This window comes from Pseudophryne corroboree, chromosome 6 (genome assembly GCF_028390025.1).
Source record: "Pseudophryne corroboree isolate aPseCor3 chromosome 6, aPseCor3.hap2, whole genome shotgun sequence".
NCBI classification, from domain to species: Eukaryota; Metazoa; Chordata; class Amphibia; order Anura; family Myobatrachidae; genus Pseudophryne; species Pseudophryne corroboree.
In genome coordinates, this window is record NC_086449.1 from 433,914,743 (window position 1) to 433,934,375 (window position 19,633).

The window sequence follows — 19,633 nt, forward strand, 5'->3', positions numbered from 1 at the left end:
ACCTCCACACAATGATTATTGGCAGTGGGGTCAAGGACAAAAAGAAATATATAGTGCGGTGATCCTTTTTACAATTGATGGAATTTATGCAAATGATGCACTTACAAACACACGGATATATATCTGCATTTCAAAGATGGTTCCACTGATGTAGGAGGAGAGCTTTCAGATGTGTCTTTAGCATGAGAGATGTTTAAATCTGTAAGACAGAATATACTTGCCTCCGCATAGTATAAAGGAGCGCAAGTAAAAGAATATAGTGCAATCGTTTTTTGTAAAAACACACATTTAATACAAAATGCACTTACAGACATAAATGATTCAAAGGCATGGTATGAGAATCCAAAAGAAGGTACATCAGCTCAGCATGCAGCCCACAAACCCGCGGTCCCCAACAGAAGATCTCTAGATCCGGATACAGGAGATCAGGAAGTACCCTCTGACGAAGGACTTTTAAGTCAGATACGCGTTAAGTGCCTGTTTTTCTAACAATCTCTGCTTACAAGGGAACTCGCCAGCTTCAACACCACCACTCTGAGGGTACTTCCTGATCTCCTGTATCCGGATCTAGAGATCTTCTGTCTTACAGATTTAAACATCTCTCATGCTAAAGACACATCTGAAAGCTCTCCTCCTACATCAGTGGAACCATCTTTGAAATGCAGATATATATCCGTGTGTTTGTAAGTGCATCATTTGCATAAATTCAATCAATTGTAAAAAGGATCACCGCACTATATATTTCTTTTTGTCCTTGACCCCACTGCCAATAATCATTGTGTGAAGGTGGTCACCTTTCTTCAGGTTGATAAAATAAACGGTGGATCATCATTACTGTGAATATTTAGGGTGATTATTGTCTTATTATCATTTATGACACATGGGAGACTAATTTGTCCTTGAGCGCCACATGTGTGTGTAACATTTTTATACTATACATAGCCAGGATAGCATTGTTTAAAATGAAAAAGACTATCACGATATCCAGCGATTATTATTAATACATAGGCCCTGTGGGTGATATTTAAATTAAAAAAATGATAGGTCACCCTTTAGAACATTACTTTACATTAATGGAAAAATAAAATCTTAATTTACTTGCTCTATTAAATGTTATCAAAGTGTGATATTCTTAATCAGAATGATTAGTAATGATTATTAATGTCTAGTTCCTATTTAAGTACAGATTATATGTGTAGGCTAGAAGCTACATAACAACTCTTTATGACATGCAACAATATATTTATTATATAGCAAAATGTTTACCCTGTAGTACTGCTATCAGTCCAGTGCTGACTCCAGACACAATATCACTGAAAATCCATTCCTTAATTCGGTACATAGGCAGCCATGAAGCAATGGGGAAGAATGTGTAAGCTATTCTTTTGGCCTTCTCTCGGGAACACCTGGAATGGATAATATATGACAGTTTTCATTTTAATATGACAGATACATACTGTACAGTACAACTATTAATAACCATACAAGCTAATGAAAGTAGACAAATCAATTGCTTTCTCTGACCACTTGCACATAGAGGAACATTTTCTTTCTCCAAATGCAAAATGTTATCTAATGGAGGGAAAGAACCTACATGAGAATTAGTTTTATAAGGCTAAAGTGTAGCTCTCATGCAGTATTGCAGGCAAAGGCTTAATCCTTATTGCATTGTACAGTTATTAAAACACAGACAGCTCTTGTGAAAATCAATCCACTGCTCCCTCGGAAAAATGTTATGCTTTAGTTTCACTAATGATAACATTATCTACAAAGACAGTTGGAACAATACCTGTTAAATTAGATAGTAGAAGTCACTGTATGGAAAGATAATAAATAATCATAGTCATGTAGGGAATGCACTCCTCGATCTATGTACAGTTCAAAGTAGTTAATATATAATCACTGGACTAATGTACTCATAGGGTTTTGTTTAGCAATTTCAGTATAAAACTTGGGTTTCCTGACACATTTAAGCTTCATAAATAATGAAATAGGTACAAATATAAAATGCATTTAACAAGTATTATTGTACCTGTTAGGAATGATTGTGTGAACCATTGAAAATAGGGACAATTCACATTACACCACACAGTAGTGTCTGTCAGTCACATTACACCACACAGTAGTACCCCTTATACACATTATGACATGTTAGAGCCCCATACATGCATTACATCACAGTAGATCAGAGTCCCTTATACACATTATGTCAGGTAGAGCCCCTTACACATATTACGCCAGGTAGAGCCCCTTAAACACGATACGCCAGGTAGAGCCCCTTAAACGCATTACGCCTGGTAGATCCCCTTATACATGTTGTAGAGCCCCTTGCACACATTATGCCAGGTAGAGCCCCTTACACATGTTGCACGAGTTAGAGCCTCCTATACATGTTGTGCCAGGTAGAGAACCTTATACATGTAGTGCCAGTTAGAGCCTCTTATACACTTTGTGCCAGGTATAGCCCTTTATACATGTTGAACTAAGCCGCTTATACAGTTACACAAGGTAAAGTCCCTTAAACGTTACAACAGGTAGAGCCCCATATACACATTGCACCAGGTAGAGCCCCTTAAATACATTGCATCAGGTAGGGCCCCTTATACATGTTGCATCAGGTAGAGCTTCTTACACACATTGCGCCAGGTAGCCCCCCTTACACACATTATGCCCTTATACATATTATGCCAGACAGAGCCCTTTATGCACATTGCTCCAGGTAGAGCCTCTTATACATGTTGCAAAAAGTAAAGCCCCTTATACATGTTGTGCCAGGTAGAGCCCCTCAATACAGAGAGAGTGAATGTGTGTGTGTCCTGTCACTCACCAGCCACCAACTCTCTGTCCTGGGTCTGGCTGCAGCAGCATACCTCCAATCTATCCCTCTCTCACCCGCTGCAGAGCAGCAGTGAATAAACTATTCACTGGGAGAGAGGGACACAGTGCATGCCGGTAGCTCACAGAGTGATTGGGATACCCCCTATAGTGGCGAAAATGGGGGTGTGGCCCGTGATCATGGCACTGACTGTGAGGCCATGCCCACTACCCATGAGGTCATGCCCCCTTATCCCGATTATTGGGAAGCGGCCAACAGGGGGTTCGAGGTGACCAGTGTGGTACAGGCAGCAGATGGGAGCATGGTGACTGCAGCCAGGCCCTCAGGCAACAGCCCTGGGAGGCCGCCCTGCTGGCCCGCACCAAAAACCGCCACTGTGTGTGTGTTTGCCAAGGGTGTAAGTTTGTGCCAGGTGCCCAGAGGTGTAATAGAAGGTGGTGCCCCCCAATGACTCTGGTTTTCACATATGCAGATATCCTAGCGACTTGCCACTGGTACATCTGAGAGAATAAAAAGTCCTTATTGCAGTTAATTGTGGCGATAAGGAATCTTTACTTTCAGATGCTGACTGCAAATTTTAATAAATAGAACCCTGAGGGGGTTTTATCAAAGAGATAAAATTGTGAGAGATAAAGTACTAGCCAGTCAGCTTCTGCCTTACATGTTACACGCTGTGTTTGAAAAGTGAAAGGAGCAGATTGGTTGGAACATTATCTCTTAAAATGATCTTTCTCCAAGCTTTGATGAAAAAAAAATCTTAAAAGTTTTATTATAATAATTAGTGCATTTCCTTAAAACCAACTTCTGCACTGCTTTCTTTCCTCATATAAGACAGAAAAGCAGAGCTGTAGCTCACTGTACACACTTTGATCTGTTATCAGACACATTCCAGACTGAAGGGGGCTGCAAAGCAGTTTGTGAACTTGGACAGCAGTCAGGAGTGACTGTAGCAAATCACTATCAAATGAGTGGAGAGAGTTTTTTCTCTAGTTCAGCAGCCCCCTTGGTCTTCCTTTCTTGGTGCCTCTATGACAGCTGGAGCCCGGCGGCCAGTGCCTGCAGTGTCTCTGGGAGTTACGCCACTGGTACTTTCCAATGATGACAATGAGCATCTAAGCATATCATATGCTGCAATGGACAGATGGTCCTTTGTCCCCTTACTATGTTATGTATGTTGCACATAGTAATGTATTCTCTTTAGCATTTTCAGCATCTCATCAAAATAAATAGTAACTTTAAACAAAAGTCAAAAAGAGAAAACTATATAATAACCTGAACAATTGCTCAATATTTAATGAGACTAAGGTGCACATTTACAAACATTTCTAAGGAAGATTAAAATTGTTGCCTATAGCAACCGATCAGATGGTAGTTATCATTATTTAGTACATTCTAGAAATGATAACTAGAATCTGATTGGTTGCTAAGAGCAATACCCCCCTCCCCTACTTTTCCTTTTCAGATGTTTTAGTAAATCTAACTCTAAATTTTGCAGACTAATTTCTAATTCTAGGAATTGTTCCTGGAAATCTTGGACATATGGTCAAATGTTTTTTAAATTTCAGCAATATTTAATCATTACCCAATGCAAGAGGTCCTAAATTATAAGGATGATGAAGATTACATTTTTTAATAAGTTGTTGAGGATGGAGATCAGATGTCAGTTCCCAAAAGTGATCTTCACAACTGTTCCCATGTCAATGGTTCAAATCTACAGATGACCCCAACATAAATGTAAATTCACCATGGTGGCAACTTGTAGTCTTCTTTTCCATCCACAACAAGCAAATACTGTAGGATTGAGGACTGTAACATTTTAAAAATGACATTTCAAGGAACCAGTTAGATGGAGCATGAAACATAGAAGATTGAGTTCAGTAATTATTTGGAATGATCAATTAAGTTTTGTCCTAAATTGGCTGAAGTAATTAAATATACAACCAGGCTTTGGCATCTACCCTCAGTGGATTCCCAAATTGATGATCAAGATCAACAATGATCTGGTAAAGTACAGTGCGTTGATTTTATAGTTGGAGTTGAATGAGAAAAATTGAAAATATCAGACATTCAGAAATGGCTAGCACTGGGCTACTCGTTGAGGTATTAGGAACCGTTGCAGGATGAAATGATTAAATGGACCAATCTGGGCTGCGCTATTTGAGCTACTGATGGCATAGCATTGTTGATGGAACTAGTCATGTAGAGCAAAGTTACTGTGTCACTTTTTATATTGCACCAAATCCTAATGCAGACTTTCAGTCTTACTATTTGAAGATGAAAGATTAACAATGGTGGAAACTTGATAAACAGCATGGAACAGAATTGTAGTTAGACCATGGATATGAATTGAGATCTCCTAAGTGATGTCATCATGAATGACATAAAGACAGAAGACCAGATTACTGGCAGTTTTAAGAGCTGTTGGCTGCTTGTTAAGTGAAAGAAAACGTACCATCTTAATGAGTCTGTCCACTATAACCAGTGATATGGTGTAGTCTCTGGGGGTGTCAGATCCTCAAAGAAGTAAAAGGCATTGATCCCCAAGGCAGACCAGGAATTGATTGGGTGTAGAAAACCTGAAAAAATACTTCAGGAGCTCATAATTGCCAAAGTATTTAGGGCCTAATTCAGACCTGATAGCAAAAGCAAAATCTTTCTCTAATGGGCAAATCCATGTGCACTGCAGGTGGGGCAGATATAACATGTGCAGAGAGAGAGAGAGAGAGAGAGTTAGATGTGGGTGGATTATTTTGTTTCTGTGCAGGGTAAATGCTGGCTGCTTTATTTTTACTCTGCAATTTAGATTTCAGGTTGAACACACCCTACCCAAATCTAACTCTCTGCACATGTTATATCTGCCCTACCTGCACTGCACATTATTTTGCCCATTAGAGAAAAAAGTTTGCTGATGCGATCAGGTCTGAATTAGGCCCTTAGTTGGAGGTATACTGTAATTGATCCACAAATTACCACCAATATTAGACTCATGGAAAGCCTCTTGTACAGATGATCTACACTGGGGGAAAACCAAATATTTTGTCCTAAATCAGAGTTGCTATTGAATGCACCTTGTTGAGGAGTATGAGCTCTAGGCAGACATGTAGAAAAGTTGTTTTTTCAAATACCAAAGATGTGCAAGCTAATGCAGTGTCACCAGCTACAGCAGACATTGTAGTAATAGAAGAGTGGAATTCAAATAAAGTATTAGTCTTTCCAATACAGAAAATCGTTTCATTTGGTAAAGATTATTTTTGCATTCTTCAAGTAATCTAGATTCTTGGTAGACTCCTATGGTCTCCACTACCACCTAAATGCTTATAATATACAAATTTACCTTGCCTCCTCTGACCTCTCTCCCCCGGTCTTCACTTGAGTCTTTTCTCGCCTCCCTGCCATCTCTTCCTGGATGTCTCAGCATTTTCACAAATTAAATCTGTCTGAGACAGAACTCATCATGTTCCCTCCTTCCTAAGTACTTCCATCTTTCTTTCTCTGTCAATATCCTCTCCCTCTTGGCTTTTCCTTGTCCTCTCTTTTGGTGTCATACTCAACGCCTCCCTGATTTCATCTTGCATATTGAGTATCATTCCTGCAGTAGCCATCTCCTAAATATCTCTAAGATCAGGCCCTTAATTACTGTTGATACCACCAAACCCCTTTGTCCATGCACGCATCATCTCCCGCCTTGAAAACTGTAACCTGCTTTCTGGCCTCTCCTTTACTCACTTTAATCCATCATGAACACTGTTGCTGGTCTCAATTTCCTGCCTAACCATTGTGTTGACCTGCCCACTCTGCAACCTTCTTTACTGTACACCATCCCCCTAGAATATGGTTCAAACTCCTGACCCTCACTTACAAAGCACTCAATCACTTAAACCAATCCTACGGGGGAAATGTAATAGGGTCCAAGTTTGCTGAGGTTCGGGGTTTTGTCCGAGATTGCCCGTATTTTCAAAGCGGCAATCATTTACAAGGCAACACGAGGTTGGTTAGCCTTGTAAATGATTGCCGATTTAAAAATACGGGCAATCTTGACGGAAAACCCAGACCTTGGCAGACTCGGACCCTATTACATTTCCCCCTACAGCTCCAATCTCATTCTCCCTCCCAGTCCCTCTGCTCTTGTTCCAACCCTTGCCTTCACTCATTCTAGTCACATTTTCTCATACTCATCCTCAACTCCAAGATTTTTCCTGCTCTGCCCCCTTCATTGGAACATACTCCCTCATCAAGCCAGACTTTCTCCTAATCTTGCCTGCTTAAAACATTTACTTATAATTCTCCACTTCATCAAAGCCTACCACCCCTTCTCCTAAATCTCCAATCATGACAGGAGATGAAAAGAACTCCATGAGGAGAGGCTTCAAGTTAAGTTCTCATTTGTAAGCAAATCTAGGTAGACTAGTGACCTATAGTATGAAGCAAGAATTTGATATGTTGAAAGTAGGTGCCAATGGTGCAGAAAAGTACTCTTTATGAAGTTTGATGCCAATGTTTATACACTGCACACATTGCATTTGCCAGAAATATAATTAGTTGTGTAATATCTCTTTGGTGATTACTGACCTTGATGATAGCAGTCTTTGTACTTATTATTGTCCCAGTCTAAAAACTGCTTGCCTATACCTTCCAGTGCATTGAATAAATAATTTCTGTCAAATATCCTTAGTAATTGGGAATTTTGTTAATCCCTTCTTCAGAGGTAACAGATGGAAGCTAGATGCATACAGAAGTTAATTCTTGTCAATGGCTTTGGAATACATTTGGTAGACAAAATTGCAGCAGAGAGGGTAAGCAACATCCACAAAGTTGGTTACAGAATGTTAACAATGAGAGTGACCATATGATTCCTGGTATTTCCTTCAGGAAGTTTTCCCTCTCCACCTAAACTGGTCATTAATGTAACACACATACTGTCAGGATTCAGCGGCGGTTACACTTACCCGCTCACTTGTCATGGCTGCTGGTCTCCCCTCCAGTCTCATGGCTCCTGGCCGTGATCTCCTCTACAGTCTAGTGACAGTTCACTGTCATCCCTCTTGCGCTCCTGTGCAGCCATCTCTATGGCATCCCCATGTGATTCTGCTAGCTGACTCCATCTGCTGGGAGCCGCCATCTTGGTCCCAATTAGCTGATCGAGGATCTGCCAATCAGACACCAGTTTCTGCCAGATGATCTTATCCTCCACTGAGTGTCAAGAAGGAGGGATAAAAGGGGCCTTCTGAGACTGTTCCCCTGTGTATCTGCCTTTCACTGCATCAGCCTAGCTGCTGAATATTTCCAGCACAGATTCTGCATATAGAAGCTATTCTGATTCCAGCCCGGATTCTGTACATATGAGCTATTCCGGTTCCATCCCGGATTCCACATATAGAAACTATTCCGGTTCCAGCTCGGATTCTGCACATAGAAGCTATTCCGCTTCCAGCCTGGCATCTCTGAAGCTACTGTATAGCTGGTCCCAGTCCAGCATCTCTGAAGCTATAGCTGGTCCAAGCCTGATAACTTACAGCCTTAGTCGATTTCAAGCCAGTTCTCTAGAAGCCCTTTCTTGGTCCAGTAGTGTACTTAGTATTTTATCAGTTCTTCAGTCTCTCTGTGTACCAGTATATATCTGAGAATCAGCTTCAGTCTATTCCTGTTCTGTTTCCAGTATCAACCAGCTGATCTCAGAAGTCCATAGTCCTCTATGAGGAGAAATTGCTTTGGGCTGCCCAGTTTTCTACATGCAAGCCTCTCATCCAAAGCAGACTCAAGATCTCTCCAGAATAAACAAGTTCCTGAAAACCTGACACATACATCTTTAGGTAGTGTGCATATGTCCTGTTGCCAGTGATGTGAATGTTTTCACATTTACTCATGAAAAGGTTGGCATATAATGGTGTTTGAGCCCTTCACTGTGCCCTGTTTCTGTAGAGAGAATCATTTTTAAATAGAAAGTACTGTAGTTCTTATGGAGAATGAAGTTGAATAGAAGCATCAGATATTCCATTGGTGGACCCTGATATGTACTACTATTGGAAAGGGCTTCCCTGCATGTCCCCATGCCCAATTCATGAGGTATGTTAGTATAGACGCTCACTACATCAAGAGTCACTAGTATGGAACCTTCTAGTAAAGGACCCAAGTAAGCAACATACATCAGATCTGAATGGTGTCAGAGAGAAAAGTCTTTGATATTTGGACTATCAGTTGCAAATAGATGTCTACCCATTAAGACAGTGGTTTACATAATTAGACCCTAGCTGGGATGATTGGTCTTCCCTGCAGTTGTTTCAGATTGTTGTGACTGTTAGGTGGCATGGCTATTATTTGTATTTTTGGATGTGATTGAAAGAGGAAATAACTTATTTTGTTATTAATGTACCCATTGCCAATTCCCAGACTTAAAGCTGCATTAAAGCGAGCATGGATCCCAGGGCATGAAACCCCTGGCAATAAGCATGACACCCAGCACATGATACCCCTGGCAATGAGCATGATACACAGCACATGAAACCCTGGCAACAAGCATGACACCCAGCACATAAAACCCCTGACAATGAGCATGACACCCAGTGATGAAACCTCTGGCAATGAGCATGACACCCAGCGCATGAAACCCCTGGCAATGAGCATGACACCCAGCACATGAAACCCCTGGCAACGAGCATGACACCCAGTGCATGAAACCCCTGGCAACGAGCAGGTAATTTAAAAGTAATTAGAAGCTTTACTGTAGGGCATAATGAATCATGGGCATTGCGGTGTATGCCATAATATGGTTCAGGGGCATATTATGGTGCAAGGGACATTACTGTGTGGGGCTTAATATGGTGGAATTTTTTGTTATTCCCGTGGTGGCCGAGGTGTGTTGTTGCAGGGTCAAAAACTGGGGTGTAAGGTAGTCTTTTCCTGCGAGGCCACGACCATTTTAAGTGAGACCACGCCCATTTCAGTGAGGTCACACCTCCTCACCATTTATGTGTATGGGGAAAGGGGCACATTTTGAATGTCTATGTGGGGGCACATTTTTTACTGTTCGCACTTGCAGCCAAATTGTCTAGAAACGGCCCTGTGTGAAAGGTTTTTCTCTCAGCCACTGTAGTATTCTGATGTCAATTGTTTTGTATTTAAATGAGTAGATTTGTTTTGTATTTAAATTAATAGAATGTGTCTCTTTCAAGAATTGGCATCAGAATTGCTTGCAGAAATCTGTGACTGTTTATATTTGTAAAGGAAACAGTATTCTACTTCCCAAATTTCCTGTAGGGGTACAAGGTCTTCTTGATTCAACTCTGGTTTTGTCCTTTAGTCTGTTTTGATACATTCATACTTTTTCTATTTGAACCACAGAAAATCTTTGAAGTTATTCAATGCTTTGTCAAGGTTAAAAAATAAATGACTGCCAGGTTCCTTAAAATAAGAATTTACTCACCGGTAATTCTATTTCTCGTAGTCCGTAGTGGATGCTGGGAACTCCGTAAGGACCATGGGAACTCCGTAAGGACCATGGGGAATAGCGGGCTCCGAAGGAGGCTGGGCACTCTAGAAAGATTTATGACTACCTGGTGTGCACTGGCCCCTCCCACTATGATCCTCCTCCAAGCCTCAGTTAGGACACCGTGCCCGGACGAGCAGACATAATAAGGAAGGATTTAGAATCCCGGGTAAGACTCTTACCAGCCACACCAATCACACCGTACAACTCGTGATACAATATCCAGTTTGACAGTATGAAAACAACTGAGCCTCTCAACAGATTGCTCAACAATAACCCTTTTGCTAAAAATAACTATTTACAAGTATTGCAGACAATCCGCACTTGGGATGGGCGCCCAGCATCCACTACGGACTACGAGAAATAGAATTACCGGTGAGTAAATTCTTATTTTCTCTAACGTCCTAGTGGATGCTGGGAACTCCGTAAGGACCATGGGGATTATACCAAAGCTCCCAAACGGGCGGGAGAGTGCGGATGACTCTGTAGCACCGAATGAGAGAACTCCAGGTCCTCCTCAGCCAGGGTATCAAATTTGTAGAATTTTGCAAACGTATTTGCCCCTGACCAAGTAGCTGCTCGGCAAAGTTGTAAAGCCGAGACCCCTCGGGCAGCCGCCCAAGATGAGCCCACCTTCCTTGTGGAATGGGCCTTTACAGATTTTGGCTGTGGCATGCCTGCCACAGAATGTGCAAGCTGAATTGTACTACAAATCCAGCGAGCAATAGACTGCTTAGAAGCAGGAGCACCCAACTTGTTGGGTGCATACAGGATAAACAGCGAGTCAGATTTTCTGACTCCAGCCGTCCTGGAAACATATATTTTAAGGGCCCTGACAACGTCTAGCAACTTGGAGTCCTCCAATTCACTAGTAGCCGCCGGCACCACAATAGGCTGGTTCAGGTGAAACGCTGACACCACCTTAGGGAGAAATTGGGGACGAGTCCTCAACTCTGCCCTATCCATATGGAAAATCAGATAAGGGCTTTTACATGATAAAGCCGCCAATTCTGACACTCGCCTGGCTGAAGCCAAGGCTAATAACATGACCACTTTCCACGTGAGATATTTCAGATCCACGGTTTTTAGTGGCTCAAACCAATGTGATTTTAAGAAACTCAACGTCATGTTGAGATCCCAAGGTGCCACTGGAGGCACAAACGGGGGCTGAATATGCAGCACTCCTTTTACAAAAGTCTGAACTTCAGGTACTGAAGCTAGTTCTTTTTGAAAGAAAATCGACAGAGCCGAGATCTGTACTTTAATGGAGCCTAGTTTTAGGCCCATATCCACTCCTGCTTGCAGGAAATGCAGAAATCGACCTAGTTGAAATTCCTCTGTTGGGGCCTTATTGGCCTCGCACCATGCAACATATTTTCGCCATATGCGGTGATAATGCGTTGCCGTAACATCTTTCCTGGCCTTAATAAGCGTAGGAATGACTTCTTCCGGAATACCCTTTTCCTTTAGGATCCGGTGTTCAACCGCCATGCCGTCAAACGCAGCCGTGGTAAGTCTTGGAACAGACAGGGCCCCTGCTGTAGCAGGTCCGGTCTGAGCGGTAGAGGCCACGGGTCCTCTGAGAGCATCTCTTGAAGTTCCGGGTACCACGCTCGTCTTGGCCAATCCGGAACCACGAGAATTGTGTTTACTCCTCGCTTTCTTATTATTCTCAATACCTTTGGAATGAGAGGCAGAGGAGGGAACACATAAACCGACTGGTACACCCACGGTGTTACTAGAGCGTCCACAGCTATCGCCTGAGGGTCCCTTGACCTGGCGCAATATTTTTTTAACTTTTTGTTGAGACGGGACGCCATCATGTCCACCTGTGGTTTTTCCCAACGGTTTACCAGCATCTGGAAGACTTCTGGGTGAAGTCCCCACTCCCCGGGTGGAGGTCGTGTCTGCTGAGGAAGTCTGCTTCCCAGTTGTCCACTCCCGGAATGAACACTGCTGACAGTGCTAGTACATGATTCTCCGCCGATCGGAGAATTTTTGTGGCTTCTGCCATCGCCATCCTGCTTCTTGTGCCGCTCTGTCGATTTACATGGGCGACTGCCGTGATGTTGTCTGACTGGATCAGCACCGGCTGGTGTAGGAGCAGGGATTTTGCTTGACTTAGGGCATTGTAGATGGCCCTTAGTTCCAGAATATTTATGTGAAGGGAAGTCTCCTGACTCGACCATAGTCCTTGGAAGTTTCTTCCCTGTGTGACTGCCCCCCAGCCTCGAAGGCTGGCATCCGTGGTCACCAGGACCCAGTCCTGTATGCCGAACCTGCGGCCCTCTAGAAGATGAGCACTCTGCAGCCACCACAGTAGAGACACCCTGGTTCTTGGAGACAGGGTTATTAAGCGATGCATCTGAAGATGCGATCCGGACCACTGGTCCAACAGGTCCCACTGAAAGATTCTGGCATGGAACCTGCCGAAGGGAATTGCTTCGTAAGAAGCCACCATCTTTCCCAGGACCCGCGTGCAGTGATGCACTGATACCTGTTTTGGTTTCAGGAGGTCTCTGACTAGAGATGACAACTCCCTGGCTTTCTCCTCCGGGAGAAACACTTTACTCTGGACTGTATCCAGAATCATACCCAGGAACAGTAGCCGTGTCGTCGGAACCAGCTGTGACTTTGGGATATTCAGAATCCAGCCGTGCTGGTGCAGCACTTCCTGGGATAGTGCTACTCCCACCAACAACTGTTCCTTGGACCTCGCTTTTATTAGGAGATCGTCCAAGTACGGGATAATTAAAACTCCCTTTCTTCGAAGGAGTATCATCATTTCCGCCATAACCTTGGTAAATACCCTCGGTGCCGTGGACAGTCCAAACGGCAGCGTCTGGAATTGGTAATGGCAATCCTGTACCACAAATCTGAGGTACTCCTGGTGAGGATGGTAAATGGGGACATGCAAGTAAGCATCCTTGATGTCCAGGGATACCATGTAATCCCCCTCGTCCAGGCTTGCAATAACCGCCCTGAGCGATTCCATCTTGAACTTGAATTTCTTTATGTATGTGTTAAAGGATTTCAAATTTAGAATGGGTCTCACCGAACCGTCCGGTTTCGGTACCACAAATAGTGTGGAATAATAACCCCGGCCTTGTTGAAGTAGGGGTACCTTGATTATCACCTGCTGAGAATACAGCTTGTGAATTGCCGTTAGCACCGCCTCCCTGTCTGAGGGAGCAATTGGCAAGGCAGATTTTAGGAACCGGTGGGGTGGGGACGCCTCGAATTCCAGCTTGTACCCCTGAGATACTATTTGCAGGATCCAGGGATCCACCTGTGAGCGAACCCACTGATCGCTGAAATTTTTGAGGCGACCCCCCACCGTACCTGGCTCCGCCTGTGGAGCCCCACCGTCATGCGGCGGACTTGGAAGAGGAAGCGGGGGAGGACTTTTGCTCCTGGGAACCTGCTGTTTGTTGCAGCCTTTTTCCCCTACCTCTGCCTCTGGACAGAAAAGACCCGCCTTTTCCACGCCTGTTTTTCTGGGTCCGAAAGGACTGAACCTGATAAAACGGCGCCTTCTTAGGCTGTGAGGGGACATGGGGTAAAAATGCTGACTTCCCAGACGTTGCTGTGGAAACTAGGTCCGAGAGACCATCCCCAAGTAATTCCTCACCCTTATATGGCAACACTTCCATGTGCTTTTTAGAATCTGCATCTCCTGTCCACTGGCGAGTCCATAAGCCTCTCCTAGCAGAAATGGACAATGCACTTACTTTAGATGCCAGTCGGCAGATTTCCCTCTGTGCATCTCTTATATATAAGACTGAGTCTTTTATATGGTCTATGGTTAACAGGATCGTGTCTCTGTCTAATGTGTCAATATTTTCTGACAGTTTATCTGACCAAGCAGCGGCAGCACTGCACATCCAAGCTGACGCAATAGCTGGCCTAAGTATAATGCCTGTGTGTGTATATACAGACTTCAGGATCGCCTCCTGCTTTCTATCAGCAGGTTCCTTGAGGGCGGCCGTATCCGGAGACGGTAGTGCCACCTTTTTAGACAAACGTGTGAGCGCTTTATCCACTCTAGGGGGTGTTTCCCAACGTGACCTATCCTCTGGCGGGAAAGGGAACGCCATTAGTACCTTCTTAGGAATTACCAATTTTTTATCAGGGAAAGCCCACGCTTCTTCACACACTTCATTTAATTCATCTGATGGGGGAAAAACTACGGGTAGTTTTTTCTCTCCAAACATAATACCCTTTTTAGTGGTACCAGTAGTTATATCAGAAATGTTTAACACCTCTTTCATTGCCTCAATCATACAGTGAATGGCCTTAGTGGGCATCAGGTTTGACTCATCGTCGTCGACACTGGTGTCAGTATCAGTGTCGACATCTGGGTCTGCTTGAGGTAGCGGGCGTTTTAGAGCCCCTGACGACCCATGCGACGCCTGGGCAGGCACGAGCTGAGAAGTCGGCTGTCCCACATTTGGCATGTCGTCGATTTTCTTATATAAGGAGTCTATACGTGCACTCATTACTTTCCATAAGCCCATCCACTCAGGTGTCTGCCCCGCAGGGGGTGACATCCCTTCTAAAGGCATCTGCTCCGCCTCCACATCATTATCCTCATCAAACATGTCGACACAGCCGTACCGACACACCGCACACACACAAGGAATGCTCCGAATGAGGACAGGACCCACAAAAGCCCTTTGGGGGGGACAGAGTGAGAGTATGCCAGCACACACCAGAGCACTATATAATGCAGGGACTAACTGAGTTATGTCCCCTATAGCTGCTTTTTATATTATATATGTATTGCGCCCAATTTTAGTGCCCCCCCTCTCTGTTTTTACCCTGTTCTGAAGTGTAGACTGCAGGGGAGAGCCAGGGAGCTTCCTTCCAGCGGATCTGTGAAGGAGAAATGGCGCCAGTGTGTCTGAGGGAGATAGCTCCGCCCCTTTTCCGCGGCCTATTCTCCCGCTTTTTTCTGGATTCTGGCAGGGGAATTTACCACATATATAGCCTCTAGGGCTATATATTGTGGTATTTTTGCCAGCCAAGGTGTTTTTATTGCAGCTCAGGGCGCCCCCCCCCCCAAGCGCCCTGCACCCTCTGTGACCGGAGTGTGAAGTGTGCATGAGGAGCAATGGCGCACAGCTGCAGTGCTGTGCGCTACCTTGGTGAAGACTGATGTCTTCTGCCGCCGTTTTTCCGGACCTCTTCTTGCTTCTGGCTCTGTAAGGGGGACGGCGGCGCGGCTCCGGGACCGAACACCAAGGACTGGGCCTGCGGTCGATCCCTCTGGAGCTAATGGTGTCCAGTAGCCTAAGAAGCCCAATCCGGCTGCAAGCAGGCGAGTTCGCTTCTTCTCCCCTTAGTCCCTCGCTGCAGTGAGCCTGTTGCCAGCAGGTCTCACTGAAAATAAAAAACCTAAAACTATACTTTCTTTCTAAGGGCTCAGGAGAGCCCCTAGTGTGCATCCAACCTCGGCCGGGCACGAAATCTAACTGAGGCTTGGAGGAGGGTCATAGTGGGAGGGGCCAGTGCACACCAGGTAGTCCTAAATCTTTCTAGAGTGCCCAGCCTCCTTCGGAGCCCGCTATTCCCCATGGTCCTTACGGAGTTCCCATGGTCCTTACGGAGTTCCCAGCATCCACTAGGACGTTAGAGAAAAGAGTTTTACAACTCTGATTCTTCTGTCATAACTTACCTTTTTATTTCCAGTAATTCGTTGCCCACTTGCTCAATCACTAGTAATATTAGATCATGAGGACATTTATTGAGGATATTGCACCATTTAATATACAACTCATTGTTATGTCTGCCAAGAGGAGGTTATTTCTTAATTCTAAACCCCCTTGGGATTAGTAGCTCTTTAAAGTGCTGGAAGAGGGTTAGCCCATGAAGGTGTAGTTCTATCTTTTTTTATGTAATAAAAGCAAACTATAAAACTCAAGTGTTTCTTTGTCAAAAGCTAATGTTTCAGTGTCAGTAAAAAAGATCCTTTCAGCGTCTTCACTAAAAAGTGCAAAGTACAAGTAAGTAAGTTTCATCAGGGGCAAAAAAAACCTGTAGCAACCTTTGATACAGGTTTAAAAATCACCAACAGCCATTGGATGAGATCACAACAATAACTCACAAACAGCGGTTGTATAGTAAAACCAAATTAGCAGGTTCCGAACCTGCTATTGTCAATATTGTTCAATAGCTCTCACGAGCAGGGACTTCTACCCTTATGTGCTTATCCTTCTTTTACTTAAACCATCCTCAACGGCACCTGATCCCACAGTTTTCTGCCATAATTAGATTGTTTTATATATAGTATGTGTAACACTTTCACACCATTCTTTTTCACTCTTCACATTATTCACACATGCAGCAGTAGCTGCTCCTACCTATCTAATTCTTTACTTGTATCACTCTTGCGGTGCCCTGGGGTTGTCTGGCTGGGTGGCTTTGACCTGAACCCCTGTAGTTAGTGTTAGGGACTTACCCAATGAGAGGCTACCTTGGTGCGGTGGGTAAGCTCATAGCCCTAGCCAGGATTATGCTAAATGCCTCTGATTATTACAGGTTGAGCTAGTGTGTGACAGTGCACCTGCATCTTTTTCCCTATGTATACTGTATTAAATCTCAAGCAGAGTAGCACCTCATTACCTAATTATGGTGTGCAGACTAGCCCCCCCCCCCCTTCCTTTGCTCCCACAGTTTTCTGCCACCCTGATACTTATGTTAGTGTTTATTTACCCTGTACTTGTCCAATATTGTCTTCAACTGAAATTCACGATTGTCGTGTTTTGATTTTTCATTTATGTACTCTGTAATTGGGTGCTGCGGATCCCTTGCGGCGCAATAAATATAAAGGATAATAATAATAATAATAATAATAATAATAATAATTATTATAGCTAAAAAATACTGTATATAGTATAAATACAAACATGAAAGGGGATGAATAGAAAACATAAAATTAGTATATCCAGAGCCTGCTATGTTAGTTTTACTATATTAGCGCTGCTTGTGTTTACATTTTCTAATTTGTTGATTACTCAGCTGATTATTGAGATGTCACCCATGACTGTTGGTGATTTTTTTTTAACCTATACGAAAGGATGTTGTAACAGATCAGTTTACAGCAAGTGACTGAAGCAAATATTGGATGGACCTCAGTATATCTTGAATTGCAGACAATAAATCTTTTCCTCATTAAGTTTTATTATTGACTTAGGGATTGTGCATCACAATTCTTCTATGGAGCAGATCTGCAGCAAGTAGCTAAGGGGCAAGTGCAGGTGCTGAAATGCACGGCCCCTACCTCCTCTAATGGCTCTTCCCCTCCTTAAACAAGGGGTGGGAGTCAAGACCTGCTTTCTTTTCTCTAGTATTGAGATTATGAGCATGGAGCAGAACACAATAGCCACAAGATCAGGTCCCTCTTCTGCAGCAGATAGTGAGAGTGAAGGGGGAAGGGGTGTTTTGGTGCTGCTGAGGTGTTGGTAGTGTATGAGGGTGGGGTGTTGGTAGTGTATAAGGAGGGGGTGTCTGGGTGTTGGTAGTTTATTGCGGTGTGTGGGTGTTGGTAGTGAGGGGGGTGTCTAGGTACTGCTTGGTTGCTGGTAGTGAATGCATGTGTGTGGTGTATTTGTAGGGTGTGGGTACTGAACACTATTTTGCTTCTGGGAGCCTTGTATGAATTTATGCCTCTGGTTTGAAAGCAATAAAAAAAGGGTTATCTGAACCGTGCTGGTCCTTCAGTATTTTTCTTCATAATTATGGGAGCCAAAGGAGAATTTAGAGATGTGCACCAACACACCCCGATATCAGTCAAGTCCACAGTAATGTACTGCAGTGGTTCTCAAACTATGTGCCTGGGCACCTTGGGGTGCCTCAGGGCACTAGCAGGAATGCTCTCAGTTGGTGGTCTAGGAGCAATTCAAATTATTTATGTCAGTGTGATAGACAAAAACAGTCCTTGTGGCTTCCAATCATAAAATATGTGGACAAACAGAAGTGATTCCTATCTCTCACCACCTAACTGAAGCTAAGGATGACATGTAAACACAAGTTACTTAATTGAATATTTTTTTCTGAATTTTTCAGTCAGAAACTTTTGGCCTAGGGGTGCAGTGAAAAAAATTATGATACCCTAGGGTGCCGTGATTCCAAAAAGTTTTAGATTTAGTTAAACACTAAAACATATTTAGAGTTGCTAGTGAAAATGGATAACAGAAAAGTGCCTTGGCGCCAATAAAGAATCAGCTGCACACAGGCTGGTCTAAAAGGTATCCCCAATACCAAGGATAAATATGGGTAAGGTGAAGTAAGACCAGATGTCATGCGCTTATAAGATTAAGGAAAAAAGGGGTACTTTCCTCACAAGTCTTCTGCTAAATACTTCATATAAATAGGATCCATATGTGGGAAAAAAACAGAATTCCAAATATAGTGTAGTATATACTAAATTTGAGAAATGAGTATATACGGATGATGTCAATGAAAATAGATGGGGGATTACCAGAACTAAGGGCAATACAAGCCACGATATATGCCTTTCAAAAGTATTCAGCAGCTAGGATGATCATGTGTCAATCCCCTCACAGGTCCTCTGTCGTCAACCTTTACCAAAAACGCTCCCCAGAAACGAAATTCATATAGGGAAAACAGAATTCCAAATATAGTGTAGTACAGGGCTGGCCAAACCGGTCCTCGAGATCTACCAACAGTTCATGTTTTCCAGGCCTCCTGGAGATCTGTAGAATTGTCAGTTAGGAATGAATGCAACACATCTTAATTAGTAATGACTACACCTGTGCACCAGCTAGGTGGTCTGGAAAATGTGTACTGTTGGTAGATCTCGAGGACTGGTTTGGCCAGCCCTGGTGTAGTAGGTTCAGAGAAAAGTAATTTTAATACAGGTTGAGTATCCCATATCCAAATATTCCGAAATACGGAATATTCCGAAATACGGAATTTTTGGAGTGAGACTGAGATAGTGAAACCTTTGTTTTCTGATGGCTCAGTGTACACAAACTTTGTTTATACACAAAGATATTAAAAATGTTGTATTAAATGACCTTCAGGCTGTGTGTGTAAGGTGTATATGAAACATAAATGAATTGTGTGAATGTACACACACTTTGTTTAATGCACAAAGTTATTAAAAATCTTTTCTAGATTGACCTTCTGGCTGTGTGTATAAGGTGTATATGAAACATAAATGCATTCTGTGCTTAGACTTGGGTCCCACCCACATGATATCTCATTATGGTATGCAATTATTCCAAAATACGGAAAAATTCCGATATCCAAAATACTTCTGGTCCCAAGCATTTTGGATAAGGGATACT

General features: G+C 43.3%; 1 protein-coding gene across 1 annotated transcript in view; it reads right to left on the reverse strand.

Moving 5' to 3' along the window:
• Positions 1 to 19,633, reverse strand: part of LOC134932546 (chloride anion exchanger-like) — a 130,974-nt gene that overhangs the window by 88,188 nt on the left and 23,153 nt on the right. The window contains exon 2 of the mRNA XM_063927076.1: positions 1,267 to 1,406. Within this exon, the coding sequence (XP_063783146.1) occupies positions 1,267 to 1,406 (140 nt within the window). The remainder of the gene's footprint in view (positions 1 to 1,266; positions 1,407 to 19,633) is intronic.